The 15,022-nt window shown below is 35.3% G+C and overlaps 1 protein-coding gene across 1 annotated transcript in view; it reads right to left on the minus strand.

Annotated features, from left to right (window-relative positions):
• Nucleotides 1–15,022, minus strand: part of UVRAG (UV radiation resistance associated) — a 320,954-nt gene that overhangs the window by 109,618 nt on the left and 196,314 nt on the right. The window contains exon 12 of the mRNA XM_057750060.1: nucleotides 9,535–9,700. Coding sequence (XP_057606043.1) covers nucleotides 9,535–9,700 — 166 coding nt within the window. The remainder of the gene's footprint in view (nucleotides 1–9,534; nucleotides 9,701–15,022) is intronic.

The following is a 15,022-nucleotide window of genomic DNA, read 5'->3' on the forward strand; positions in this document are numbered from 1 at the left end:
AGACAGGAAAGATATTCCCAAATACCAAAAGAGAGCTGGGGAGGGTATACTAATATCAGACAAGACAGTCTTTAGGTCAAAATTGTTACAAGAGGCAAAAAAGTTCATTATATAATGATAATAGGGTCAATTCATCAGGAAGAAATAATAACTCAAAACATACATACCAAATGACAGAGCCCCCAAATAAAAGAAGCAAACACTGACAAAACTGAAGGAGAAATAGTTTTACAATAATAACTGGGGAGCTTAATACCCCACTTTCAATAATGGACAGCATATCTAGATAGAAGATCCATAAGGACAATAAGATTTGACAACACTGTAAACCAACTACACCTAACAGACATATATAGAACACTGCATCTAACAACAGAATGCACATTCTTCTCAAATGTATGTGGAACATTCTCTAGGACAGACCACATATTAGGTGACAAAACAAATCTTAATAAATTTAAAAATACTGAACTCAAACTATCTCTCCAATAGACTTTAAACAGAATTAAATTAAAATCAGATCACACAATAGGATTAAACTAATTCCATTATTTAATAATAGTTATCACAACAGAATTAAACACAATAGAATTAAACTAAAATTCAACAATAGAAGTAAAACTGAAAATTCACAAATGTGAAAATTAAACCTTTTAAACAATCAATGGGTTAACTGAAGAAATCACATGGAAAATTAGAAAGTATTTTGAGATGAATGAAAATAAAAACACAGCATGCCAAAATTTATGGGATGTGGAAGTTTAAAGACATAAACACTGACACTAAAAAAGAAAGCTCTCATATAAGTAACCTAACTTTACATCTAAAAGAATAGAAAACAAAACCAAAAGCTAGCAGAATGAAGGAAATAATAATGATTAGAGTGGAGATAAAAGGGAATACAAAAACAATAGAGAGAGTCAACAAAACCAAAAAGTCAGTTCTTCGAAAAGCTCCATCAGGGACTTTCCTGGCGGCACAGTGGTTAAGACTCCACACTCCCAATACAGAGGGCCTGCATTTGATCCCTGGACAGGGAACTAGATCCCACCTGCATGCAGCAACTAAGAGTTTGCATGCCACAACTAAGGAACTGTGGCCGCAATTAAGTAGACCATGAACTGCAACTAAGGAGCCCACCTTCCACAGCTAAGGAATAGGCAAGCCGCAACTAAGAAGCCCACAAGCCGCAACTAAGGGGCATGCCTGCCACAACTAGGACACAGCGCAACCAAATAAATAAAATAAATAAAATATTTAAAAAAAAAGAAAAGAACCATCAAATTGTATTCTAGCTAAAAGTTTTTAGCTAGAATAAGAAAACAAAAAAGACACAAACAACTAAAATCAGAAATGCAAATAGACATCATTAAAGACCTTACAGAAATGAAAAGGATTATAAAGCAATACTATGAACAACTATCACCAACAAATTAGATAACCTAGAATTAGAAATGGTCTTATTCTTAGAAACACACAAATGAGATAAACTGAGTCAGGAATATACAAAAAAATATAAACAGACCTACAATAAGAAAAATTTTTAAGTTCTTTATTGGAATATAATTGCTTTATATGCTTGTACCAGTTTTTGAGGTACACCATAGTGAATCAGCTGTATTTATACATATATCCCCATATCCCCTCCCTCCTGTGACTCCCTCCTACCCTGCCTGTATTGGCCCTCTAAGGCAGCATCCATCATTGAGATGACCTCCCTTTGTTGTATAGCAACTTCCCATTAGCTATCCATCTTACGGTTGGTAGTGTATATATGTCTATGCTACTCCCTCACTTCATCTCAGCTTTCCCTTCGCCACCCCCCCACCCCAAACTCTGTCCCTCAAGTCCGTTCTCTACATCTGCATCTTTATTCTTGCCCTGTCACTGGGTTCATCAGTACCAATATTTTAGATTCCATATATATGAGTTAGCATACGGTATTTGTTTTCCTCTTTCTGGCTTACTTTGCTCTGTATGACAGTCTCTAGGTCTCTCCACCTCATTACATATAGCTCCATTTCATTCCTTTTTATGGCTGAGTAATATTCCATTATATATATATGTGCCACTTCTTCTTTATCCATTCATCTGTTGATGGGCATTTAGGCTGCTTCCATGTCCTGGCTATTGTAAACAGTGCTGCAATGAACATTATGGTACATGTTACTTTTTGGATTATGGTTTTCTCTGGGTATATACCCAGTAGTGGGATTACTGGGTCATATGGTAGTTCATTTTTAGTTTTTGAAGGAACTTCCAAACTGTTTTCCATAGTGGCTGTACTAACTTACATTCCCACCAACAGTGCAGGAGAGTTCCCTTTCTCCACAACCTCTCCAACATTTACTGTTTCTAGATTTCTTGATAATGGCTATTCTGACCAGTATGATGTGATACCTCAGTGGGGCTTTGACTTCTATTTCTCTAATGATGAGTGATGTTGAGCATCTTTTCATGTGTTTGTTAGTCATCTGCATGTCTTCTTTGGAGAAATGTCTATTTAGGTCTTATGCCCATTTGTGGATTGGGTTATTTGCTTTTTTGGTATTAAGCTGCATGAGTTGCTTGTATATTCTGGAGATTAATCCTTTGTCTGTTGCTTCATTGGCAAGTACTTTCCCCTATTCTGAGGGTTGTCTTCTTGTCTTGTTGATGGTTTCTTTCACTGTGCAAAAACTTTTAAGTTTCATTAAGTCCCATGTGTTTATTCTTGATTTTATTTCCACTATTCTAGGAGGTGGGTCAAAAAAGACCTTGCTTTGATGTATGTCATAGAGTGTTCTGCCTGTTTTCCTCTAAGAGTTTTATAGTGTCTGGCCTTACATGTAGCTCTTTAATCCATTTGGAGTTTATTTTTGCGTATGGTGTTAGGAAGTGTTCTAATTTCATTCTTTTACGTGTCGCTGTCCAATTTTCCCAGCACCACTTATTGAAGAGGCCGTCTTTTTTCCACTGTATATTCTTGCCTTCTTTGTCAAAGATAAGGTGCCCAATGTGCTTGGGTTTACCTCTGGGTGCTCTATTTTGTTCCATTGATCTACCTTTCTATTTTTGTGCCAGTACCATACTGTCTTGATCACTGTGGCCTTGTAGTATAGTTTGAAGTCAGGAAGCCTGATTCCACCAACTCCATCTTTCCTTCTCAAGATTGCTTTGGCTATTCGGGGTCTTTTGCGTTTACACACAAATCGTAAGATTTCTTGTTCTAGCTCTATGAAAAATGCCATTGGTAATTTGATAGGGGTTGAGTTGAATCTGTAAATTGCTTTGGGTAGGATAATCATTTTCATGATGTTGATTCTTTCAATCCAAGACCAGGGTATGTCCCTCCATCTGTTTGTATCGTCTTTGATTTCTTTCATTAGTGTCTTAAAGTTTTCTGCATACGGGTCTTTTGTCTCCTTAGGCAGGTTTATTCCTAGGTATTTTATTCTTTTTGTTGCAATGGTAAATGGGAGAGTTTTCTTAATTTCTCTTTCTGCTCTTTCATTGTTAGTGTATAGGAATGTAAGAGATTTCTGTGCATTAATTTTATATCCTGCTACTTTACTAAATTCATCAATTAGTGCTAGCAGTTTTCTGGTAGAATCTTTAGGGTTTTCTATGTATAATATCATGTCACCTGCAAAGAGTGGCAATTTTACTTCTTCTTTTCCAATTTGGATTCCTTTTATTTCACTTTCTTCTCTGATTGCTGTGGCTAAAACTTCCAAAACTATGTTGAATAATAATGGTGAGAGTGAGTACCCTTGTCTTGTTCCTGTTATTAGAGGGAATGCTTTCAGTTTTTCACCATTTAGAATGATGTTGGCTTTTGGTTCCTCATATATAACTTTTATTATGTTGAGGTAATTTCCTTCTATGCCCATTTTCTGGAGAGTTATTATCATAAATGGATATTGAATTTTGTCAAAAGCTTTTTCCGCATCTATTGAGATTATCATATGTCTTTTATTCTTCAATTTGTTAATATGATGTATCACATTGATTGATTTGCATATATTGAAGAATCCTTGCATTCCAGGGATAAACCCCACTTGATCATTGTGTATGATCTTTTTAATGTGCTGTTGGATTCTCTTAGCTAGTATTTTGTTGAGGATTTTTGCATCTATATTCATCAGAGATACTGGCCTGTAATTTTCTTTTTTTGTGACATCTTTGCCTGGTTTTGGTATCAGGGTGATGGTGGCCTCATAGAATGAGTTTGGGAGCACTCCTCCTTCTGCTATAGTTTAGAAGAGTTTGAGAAGGATAAGTGTTAGCTCTTCTCTAAATGTTTGATAGAATTCGCCTGTGAATCCATCTGGCCACGGGCTTTTGTTTGTTGGGAGATTTTTAATCACAGTCTCAATTTCCGTACTTGTGATTGGTCTGTTCATATGTTCTATTTCTTCCTGGTTCAGTCTGGGAAGATTGTACTTTTCTAAGAATTTATCCATTTCTTCCAGGTTATCCAATTTATTGGCATATAGTTGCTTGTAGTAGTCTCTCATGATCTTCTGTATTTCTGCGGTGTCAGTTACTTCTCCTTTTTCATTTCTAATTCTGTTGATTTGCGTCTTCTCCCTTTTTTTCCTGATGAGTCTGGCTAACGGTTTATCAATTTTATCTTCTCAAAGAACCAGTTTTTAGTTTTATTGATCTTTGCTACTGTTTCCTTCCTTTCTTTTTCATTTATTTTTGATCTGATCTTTATGATTTCTTTCCTTCTGCTCACTTTGGGGTTTTTTGTTCTTTCTCTAATTGTTTTAGGTGTAAGTTTAGCTTGTTTATTCGATATTTTTCTTGTTTCTTGAGGTAGGACTGTATTACTATCAACTTCCCTCTTAGAACTGCTTTTGCTGTGTCCCATAGGTTTTGGGTTACAGTAAGAAAATGAATCACTAATCAAAAACCTCCCAACAAAGAAAAGTTCAGAATCACATGACTCCACTGGTAAATTCTAACGAACATTTAAAAGAAGAATTGACACCAATCCTCAAACTCTCCCAAAAAAGTAGAAGAGAAGGAAACACATCATAATGCTTTCTTGTGAGGCCACTATTACCCTGATAGAAAAGCCACACAAGAAAACTATAGACCAATATCCCTTATAAATATAGATGCAAAAATTCTTAATTAAATGCTAGCAAACCAAAGCCAACAGCTTATTAAAAGGACCTCTTTGCAGAAATAGAAAAGATTATCTTCAAATTCATATGGAATTGCAAAGGGCTGTGAATAGCCAGAAAACTACTGAAAAAAAAAACAAGTTGGAGGATTCATAATTCCCAGTTTCAAAACTTATTGTGGAATTGGTGTAACAACAGACATATGAACCTGTGGACTAGAACTGAGAGTTCAGAAATAATCTATGGATAACTGATTTTCAACAGTGTGCCAAAGCCATTCAATGAGGAAAGAATAGTCTCTGCTACAGCTGGATATACTAATGTAAAAGAATAGAGTTGGGCCCCTACCCCATACCATATATAAAAATTAACCCAAAATGGGTCAAAGACCTATAATACATATAAAAGATAAAATAAGACTATTTCAAGAAAACAAAGGGGTGAATCTTCATGACCTTGGATTTGGCAATGGATTTGAGATAATGAAACCAAAAGCACTAGAAACAAACACAAAAAAAGATAGACAATGAGATCTAATGAAAACTGAAAACTTTTATGCATCAAAATAGACTATAAAGAAAGTAAAACAACTGTTTTAATCTCTTATTATTCACCCTATTGATAAGAGAGGGACTACTGCCCTAGGGTCATGGGGATGGTTGAATGTTCGACTTCTGACACTGGACATATGAGATTAAAAGCAGGTTACTAGTCTATACTTCAATTCAGTAAAAAGCATCAAAAGTTATTATGAGATGAATAGGGACAGTATCAAAAGTAACCTACAAAAATTTCACAAGATTTCTAATTATTTTCTTTGAAAAAAAGTAGCCTAATAATTTGCATTATTTTTATATCAAATCTTTGAAAATATTCAGTATATTTAAACATGTAGAAAACCAAGTCTCACTTATAATAAATAATATTGTGAAAATAATAAGTTGCTACATCACTTTTTTGGTAATATATCCTCACTGAAGAGATTTCTTTTTGGTTAAGAAATAAAATAAAAGTTAAATGACACATTAAAGATCATGTGATAATTTAGTGACTGCTTCATCTTTTCAGCTGAATGTTCTTTCCTTTGAATCAGTAAACAAAAGAAGTCACTGCAATGTCTTGAAAACACACACACACACATACAAAAGAAAAAAAAAAGCAGGTTACTAGTCACAGATACTCAAAGCCCAAGGGAGGAGGACACTGCATACCATGCAGGGTCACATGGGGTTACACTTGAGAAGAGAGTGAACAAGCAGGAGCTGTGGGAGGCAGGCTCTGTAGTATGAAAAGGACAGAGTGATGACTGGTTGCTGTGGAAGGATGTGATTCGTTTGTTTCCATAATTCCCCAGCTGGCAAGGAACTGAAATTCACTACTCAGAAGTAAGCAGAGTCTACCTAGACCCCTGGATAAAGAGGATTGTTTGAATAGGGGCCCTGATCCACAGGAGCAGAGTAGGGAGGGACTATTCAAGGCCCTCCTGGTTTCATGAGATATTCTGGCAGCACATAATACTGACCTTAATTTTAGGCCTTAAACTGTAACAACAACTTACAGAATGGGAGAAAATACTTCCAAATGATATATCTGATAAGGGCCTAGTATGCAGAATACATAAAGAAATCTGACAACTCAACGAAAAAAGGAATTATAATTAGGTAATTAAAAAATGCACAACAAGTAAGGGAGATTAAGAGGTACAGACTTCCGGTTACAAATTAAATGAGACATGGGTTTAAACTGTACAGTGTGGGGAGTATACTCTTAATTATGTAATATCTTTGTATGATGACAATAACTACTGATTGTAGTGATCATTTTGAAATGTACAGAAAAATTAAGTCACTATGCTATTACCAGAACATAGTCTTGTAAGTCACTGTACTTCAAAAATAAACAAACTCATAGAAAAAGAGATCAGATTTATGGTTATTGAGGGGGCGGGGGGAGGAGGTGAGGAGGAAATTGTATGAAGATAGTCAAAAGGTACAAACTTCCAGTTATAAGATAAACAAGTATTAGGGATGTAACATACAACATAATTAATGATTAACACTGCTGTATGTTATAAATAAAATTGGTTAAGAGAGTAAGTCCTAAGAGTTCTTATCACAAGGAAAAAATTTTTTTTCTATTTCTTTAATTTTTTTTCCTGTATGAGATGATGGATGTTCACTAAACTTATTGTGGTAATCATTTCATGATGTATATAAGTCAAGTCATTATGCTGTTCACCTTGAACTTATACAGTGCTGTATATCAATTATATCTCAATAAAACTGAAAGGAAAAAAAAAATAGGCTGAAAATCTGAGTAGGTATTCCTCCAAATAAGATATACAAATAGCCAGCAAGGACATGAAGAGATGCTCAACCTCATTAGTCACTAAGGAAATACAAATTGAAATCACAATGATATGTATACCACTTTATACCAGGGAACGTAAGCTGCTGTTGTGGAAAACAGTTAGATGGTGCCTCAAAAAGTTAAACACAGAATTACCACATGACCCAGCAACTCCATTTCAAGGTATATGCTCAAAAGAACTGAAAATGGATATTCGAACAAATACGTGTCCATAAATAATCATAGCCAAAGAGTGGAAATAACCCAAATGCCCATCAATAGATAAATGCATACAAAATGTGATATATATATTCAATGGAATATTATTCAGCCATAAAAGTGAATGAAGTACTGATTGTGCTACAATCTGAATACATTTTGAAAATATTAGGCTAAGTGAAAGAAATCTTAAACAAAAGGTTACATATTGTAAATGACTCCAGTTATATGAAATATCCAGAACAGGTAAATTCCATAGAGACAGAAAGCAGATGGGTGGTTGCCAGGGACTGAGGGAAGGGGTTACTGGGTAGGAGAACAGGCAGTGACTACTTAATGGATACAGGGGTTTCTTTGGGGGTGATGAAAATGTTTTGGAACTAGACAGAGGTGGTGATTACATAACACCATAAAGATAGTAAGTGCCACTGAATTATACACTTTAAAAAAGTTAATCTTATGTTATGTGAATTTCACCTCAATTTTTTCAAAAGAGAAAAAAAACCACACATACCCATGCCCCCTTTTGTCAAATATATACATTTCAGGCTCTCTTTAAAGATTTTTGAAATTGAAAATAATACTTGGGCTATAAACTAATCAATGCCTTTGAAAAGGAACTAATTTAAACTATACATGTGCTCCCCTGCCCTCCACTTACAAGCCCTATCAGATATAGTACTAAACTCTTCCACCGATGCCTGCATTTCCTGCCTTTTCTCTTGTACTTTCCTAAATAGAGTGGAGGATATTTCATTTCTTCATGCCTACAAACACAACACTCAATCTAGAAGAGTGGTTCTCAAACCTGACTGATAGTAGAGTCACTTCGGGAGCTTTAGAAAAATGTATCTCCTGTCTGGGCACATCAATTGAATCAGAATTTCTGGAGGAGAGGCATTTCCATGTTTCGATACTAGATTATTTTTATTCTGCCTTTAGTATTTCCCTTAGTATAGGTCTACTGAGATGCATTTTCTCGGTACTGATGGTCTGAAATGTCTTTATTTTGCCTTTACTTTTGAAGGATAATTCACTGAGTATAGAATTCTAAGTTGGCAGTATTGCTTTACATTACTTTAAAAATGTCACTGCATCACCTCTGGTTCCCAATATTTCTCTTAAGAAATTAGCTTTCAGCCTTATTACTGCTCTTTTGATGCAAATCTCTTTTATCTCTAGACAATTTTAATATTTTCACTTTATCTCTTTGGTTTTCAGCTGTTTTACTATAATTTCCCTAAGTATGTTTGCTTTGTACTTATTTCGTGTTGTATTTCATGCTTCTTGAATTTATACCTTGATGTCTTTCATCAAATTTGCACCCTACCATTATCTCTTAAAATGTTACAATAACCCTGTGTGCTCTCTTCTCACTCTTTGACTCCAATGTATATTAGACTTTTTATTGTGTCCTACATATGTCTAGCACTTTTCTATAAATCCATCTCTTTTGTACTTGTACTTGGTCAGGTATTTTGTCCCGGGCTATTTTCCAGTTCACTAACCCATTTTTTTATATATGTAGAATCTGTTTTTAAGTCATTTGTTCTTTCCCTGGTTGTCTCTCTGACAAATCTTTAAGCATTTCAATTGCTGACTAGTGGCAGCAGAAACTACATGAATATTTGCAGAGTATATGATACCTGCCTCACAGAAGCAAATTAAACTTGAATGAGTTAATTTTGCTATCAATAGCAATCCTGACTACATTCTACTTAAAAGAAATGGAGCACTTTACAAAGGATACACAAAAATCACCATAACCTAGGTCACATTTTATATTTTTAATACACTTGATGCTTCATACTGGCTTAGTGTTAAAAGTATGTTTTAAAAAGATACTTACTCTCTCTCCTTTTCAGTCAGCTTGTCATTAATATTATCTTTAATTGTTGATCTAGATCCCTTATGAATTATAGGGTATCTGAGGGGCACTTGTAGGAAAAAGGAAATCATGGATACCAAATGTGCAGTGTAACCAAGGGCAACAGCAATACTTCCATCATCTTTTGCTGTAAATTCAAAAACAGAGAAATGGAAAATAACTAACCTTATAAAAGTAGCTATGCGATCATAATAAATCAATTTCAAGAGAGATTTTATAATAAATAATTGATAAAATATTATTCATCTATCTAAATTATATGGATTTTATACAAATTTAAACACATTAATAAGATTTGAAATTTAATCTACTACATTTAAAACTATTTCCCGATAATTAATGTGATGAGATTAACATTTGGTATATAATCTTAAGAGTTCTTACTGCATTCAAGCCTCCATTACCTTCTTTCCCAGCATTTTTAAGGGCAAAAATAATACTTGACTCTATTATACAATGCAAAAAATTAGTTTCAGAGGTTTAAACATTATGTCTATATAAACATATACATTTTACTCATTACCAACTTTATAAGCAAAAGTATTGTACTATTGTACAACATTATTAATTCCAAGGTGAAGTAAAATAGCACAGTGCATCCTTACGGGGTATTTCTCAATATTCATGAAGAGAGTGTTGTTTAAATAAGTCTGTGAAGTTTGAGATGGGATAAGGAGAAAAAATGTTTGAAACAGTAAAAGGTCAAAAACCACGTTGTTCAGGGATTTCCCTGGTGGTCCAGTGGTTAAGACTGAGCTTCCAACGAAGGAGGCGTGGGTTTGATCCCTGGTTGTGGAACTAAGATCCCACGTGTTGCTCAGCCAAAAACAAAACAAAACAAAACAAAAACCACTGCATTGTTCATATACATTCTATTCATGCAATTTTGGTGGAAGCAACTATTGGAAAAAATACACATCTCCTACAGTCAAATGTAAGTATGCATCTTTTAAGAAGTCACAGATTTTTAACTCAACATCTAGATTTCTGCTACTGCCTACCTACCAAGCTATAAATAATCATTCAAGTACTCAGAACTGAGAGTAATACAATAAAAAGCTTTAAACTTGCCCCAGGGGGAAGGAAAAAGTAACTGCTTGGTATACAATATTTCCAAACTTTCAAAAGTTCTCTCTCTCCCTCTCTCCTCTCTCTCTCTCTCTCTCTCTCTCTCACACACACACACACACACGCATGCATGTAACACATATCTTGAATACCTCTGCCTAGAGAAAGGCTGAAATGATTGAGATGACCTTGGCTTGAGTATTTCCTGATTTCTAACAGTAACTTTAACTTCAATTATTAGCAATATTTTCCACATTCTTCTTTTATATTTAAACTTGGTTATCTAAGCACTACTTTCTTACTGCAGGAACACTACTGTAGGCATATACTACTCAGTGCATTCCCCACCTTTGACTACCAAAGCAGTTTCCTTGATCATACTGTAAAAATAGGTAACTTTTATTGTACACTTTTTTCTTCTGCTAGGAACTGACCATGATGCTTTATTTCTGACAGTCGTTCATTCACCAACAATTAATAAACTGGGCACATTTTATATGCTATTTCATTCAATTTATAGATGAAGAAATAAGGTTCAAAGAAGTTAAGGAACCTGTCCAAACTATACAGCTAGTATATGGGTTGACCTGACACAGATGCCTCTGTCTTTAGGCACTCTATTGTACTGTCTCAGAACTTCAGTGTGGAATACATAACAATTTTTCAACTTGGGAGCCTAGAACATACTGAGCATATGGTACACATGTATTACCTTAGTTTCTTCACACTTTTCTAGCAAGGGCAGAGAATACATAAAAAGTCCTCGGTGACATGTTCTCCAAATCAAACTGATGAAAAAAATCAAACAGTATTCCTCTTTCTACAGACTACTGGGCATGCCCTGACTAGAATCCTAACTATTTTTAGAGACCATGTGCTCTTGGCCCAGTCCTACCCAAGTACCTTGAGTACTACAATACTTTACTACTATTGAAATATGTATATCAGACTACTTTAGAGACTAAAATTACATTATATTGTAAATTCATTATATTATAATTTAATCATATAGTATTAGAGACAGGAGAAACCTTAGAAATCACTGAATCTGATGCTATCAATTTATAAATGAGAAAAATAAGATTCAGGTGGCATAAGTGACTTATTTAAAGCCATATGAGTAAAAACTATGAGTGATGGAGTGAGAGAGAGAATTGTATCTATACCGCAAGTCCCCCAACAGCTATCCCTGGAAGCACAGCTAGGATAGTGAGTTCCATCAGAGGTTGCTGAATCCTGCCTCCTGTTTTCTGTAAAGAATAGGGCTTATCAAATTTAAAATATTCCTATCAGAAAAAGGATTCGGTCTTTAAGAACCTTTTTTTGAAGGAAGAAGAAAAGGGGAAGAAAAAGAAAACTTACAGTAAATAATGAAGGATAAGACTACATACAATAAGTTTGGACTTTCCTATATGTGCTTTACAGTAAGCTTTTCCTTTCCTTTGTGACCTGACAGAAAAGGACTTGCAAACTTCCAAAAATCAGAAGGTCTCTTAGTTAGCCTGCCAAACAGGTCAAATGCAAACTATGAATGCTTAAAAACATCTATCCAATGTGAAATACTCAAGCATCTCCATTTTTCCATATTGCTAAAAGGATAATACCAAAGAATTATGCTTGCTTATTTCGAGGACTACATCCACATATCTATTAAAAGAGCAGAAACTGGTCTTCTAACATCACTTCCTTTCAATAATCAAAACAATTTTGCTTACATTTGAACATAAAAGGGCATCTCTAAGAGAATTCTACCTAAGTACATCAAAACCCAGAAAGAAATAGCAAAAACTGAAAACTGGGTAATATTGGAAATCAACTTTGATTCTGGTTATTCACACTGACCATTGTTTCCACCACAAGACTCCCCACTCCACCTATTAAAAACCCTAGGTTGTTTCCCATTCCAGGCCATAGTGCTCAGTTACAGCCTCACAGTTAAACACCATGGTGTTGGATTTCCAATATTGAAGCTTTATATTAAAAAGCATTTTAAAAGGACCACGGGTGAGGCATTACAGGGCCCAAGGGTATTCCAATACCCTCAAAAGGAAAACCACCTCCTGGTAGGGAAGTCACTTTCATCACCCCACGACCACTGAACCTCCAGTGGGAAAATGTGAGCTCATGTGGTTAATTATGGCTATTGCTGGCCACGAAACTGCAGATGTCACATTTTGTTGCCAATCACTTTAGCTAAAAAAACCAAAAGGTTTAAGGTTTCCAGCATTCCAAGATCTAAAAGACTTTTTATCTGCCAAAGCCAAAACCTGGTTCTCTGGGGTGTGCTTTTCCAGTAAGCATTAATGACGTCCCTAACACCTAATGCAGAGCAGAGGCTTGTGTTCCTTATGCTGCTCTGGGGGTTAGAAAGGTCACAGACGATAGGTTTGTTGGTGAAAAGAAGTTAGAGGGGGAGTGGGAGGATTCAGGGAGCAACAGGAAAAAAACTGTAGATTCACGTAAATGAAAAAGCCCTCATTTAAAAAATGTTTTAAGGGGCTTAAAAAGAAAACAAAATTCTGCAGTTTCCTCATAATAAATATTTCTGATCTGTTTTTTAAATGTAGCTACTTGGGGCTGCAGCAATCTTTATGATAATTAAATCTTTTATGTAATTTTTATGATAATAAATTCCACAAACCCACAATGGCCATGACAACATTATTAATTAATTCAAATGTCTCTTTGACTTATATGTTGGACAAATTATTAATATTTAAATGCATCCAAGTACAGTAAGTGATCTAAAAACTCTTACCATCCTGCCTTCCCAATCACTGAGGCAGCTGCTTTGGTAAGGAACCAAGCACCCACTGATCCAGACAGGACAAAATATTTAAGACTCTAATCATTGCCACAGCATCTATGGAATCATTCCATGGTCTCAATGAGACACTGTTTGACATATGGACTCTCCTTTCCAAGAAATCATGCCTGCATAAAGGGATACAGACACAGAAGGAAATCTGGGTCTCATTACCACAAAAGGCTCTCAAGTTATGGATTACTTAAAAACACACACAAACAGTTTTTTGGGTTTTTTTTGTTTTGCTTTGCTTGGATGAGAAACGTCTCAGTCAATGGAACTCAAATGAATACCCTTCACTGGACAACTTTCTCCTGTTGTGTCCTGGTCTCTTTGGCATCCTCTAACAGAAACTTATCCAGTTAGAAGAGCACAATAAATGTCGGGCCACTACTGAGGAGCTTCCCAAACAGTATCAAGCCATGTAATATAAAGTCTATCCCAGCAAAGTCTCATGAATACAACTGAATAACCAGTTTAGAATTCCATCACTAGAGTCTTACTAAGAATGTGGCTGCTACAAAACATTAAAAAGTTGTCAGAAGTCTGGAAGAGGTTATTATTCAAAACAAGGAAGAAAACTGCATCACGACAGGAATAATATGGACCTTAAAATCAGGCTGACCAGGGATGACTTTAGCTCTACCACTGGCTAGTATGAGTCTTCAGAAAAATTAACTAATCTCTCTGAGCCACAATTTTCTTGTCTTTTTAAAAAAAGTTGAGTGTAATTCTTTCCCTCACAGAAGGAATTAATTCTCACAGTGGTGAGAATTAAATAAACAAGACAGCATCGTGTATGACGTTCCATGTTACCATATTTCTACTCACCGAACCTAAAATATCTGATCCTTCTTTTACCAGGGGAATACGATTTCATCTTTTAAAATACCTCAGGCATCATCCTCTCTATAAAGATTTTCCTGATTGCCTCCTGATAGATTTGATTATTCCCACTGCTTTGAGTCCCGTGTACCTGGTATAAACTTCTAAGTGCCTGACACAGAATATAAATTCAATAGATGTTTCTTTATTGGCTTGATTACAAGTTAACCTCAAGGACTGAAGTTTCACTGAGGCAGGATCAATGCCCTTGGTCACCTTCGTATACTTCCAGCACCTGGCACTGTAAATGACACACACAAGGCACTCAGTAAATTTAGAACATGGAAGTGCCTTGCAGAATGCTAACGTAAGCTTTTAAAGTACAATAATACCATACGTGCTTCTTAAAATTTCTGATTCCTTGGAGTCATGGGAAGTAAATAGGGCCTTAGAGTAGAATTGGATATTTATTCCATTTTATCTCCCATTTTCTTTTAGCAGTAAAAACTGAACTAAAAAACTAAACTAATTTTTTTAAGGGAAGAAAGAATGTATTCAGCTTGTTGGGCATACTAAGCATAGATAGTGAACAAAAGCTAGGGAAAACTAGGAAATAAATCACCTCCAGAAAACAAAAACAGAATCAAGAAACATCCCAGAATGAATTACGGTGATACTCCAATAATGATATCCCTGCTCCTCTTGTTGCCACCTCTCAAATCATTCTGTATTTAGCAGCTGGAGTGACTT

This window comes from Hippopotamus amphibius, chromosome 9, assembly GCF_030028045.1.
Source record: "Hippopotamus amphibius kiboko isolate mHipAmp2 chromosome 9, mHipAmp2.hap2, whole genome shotgun sequence".
Taxonomy (NCBI): domain Eukaryota; kingdom Metazoa; phylum Chordata; class Mammalia; order Artiodactyla; family Hippopotamidae; genus Hippopotamus; species Hippopotamus amphibius.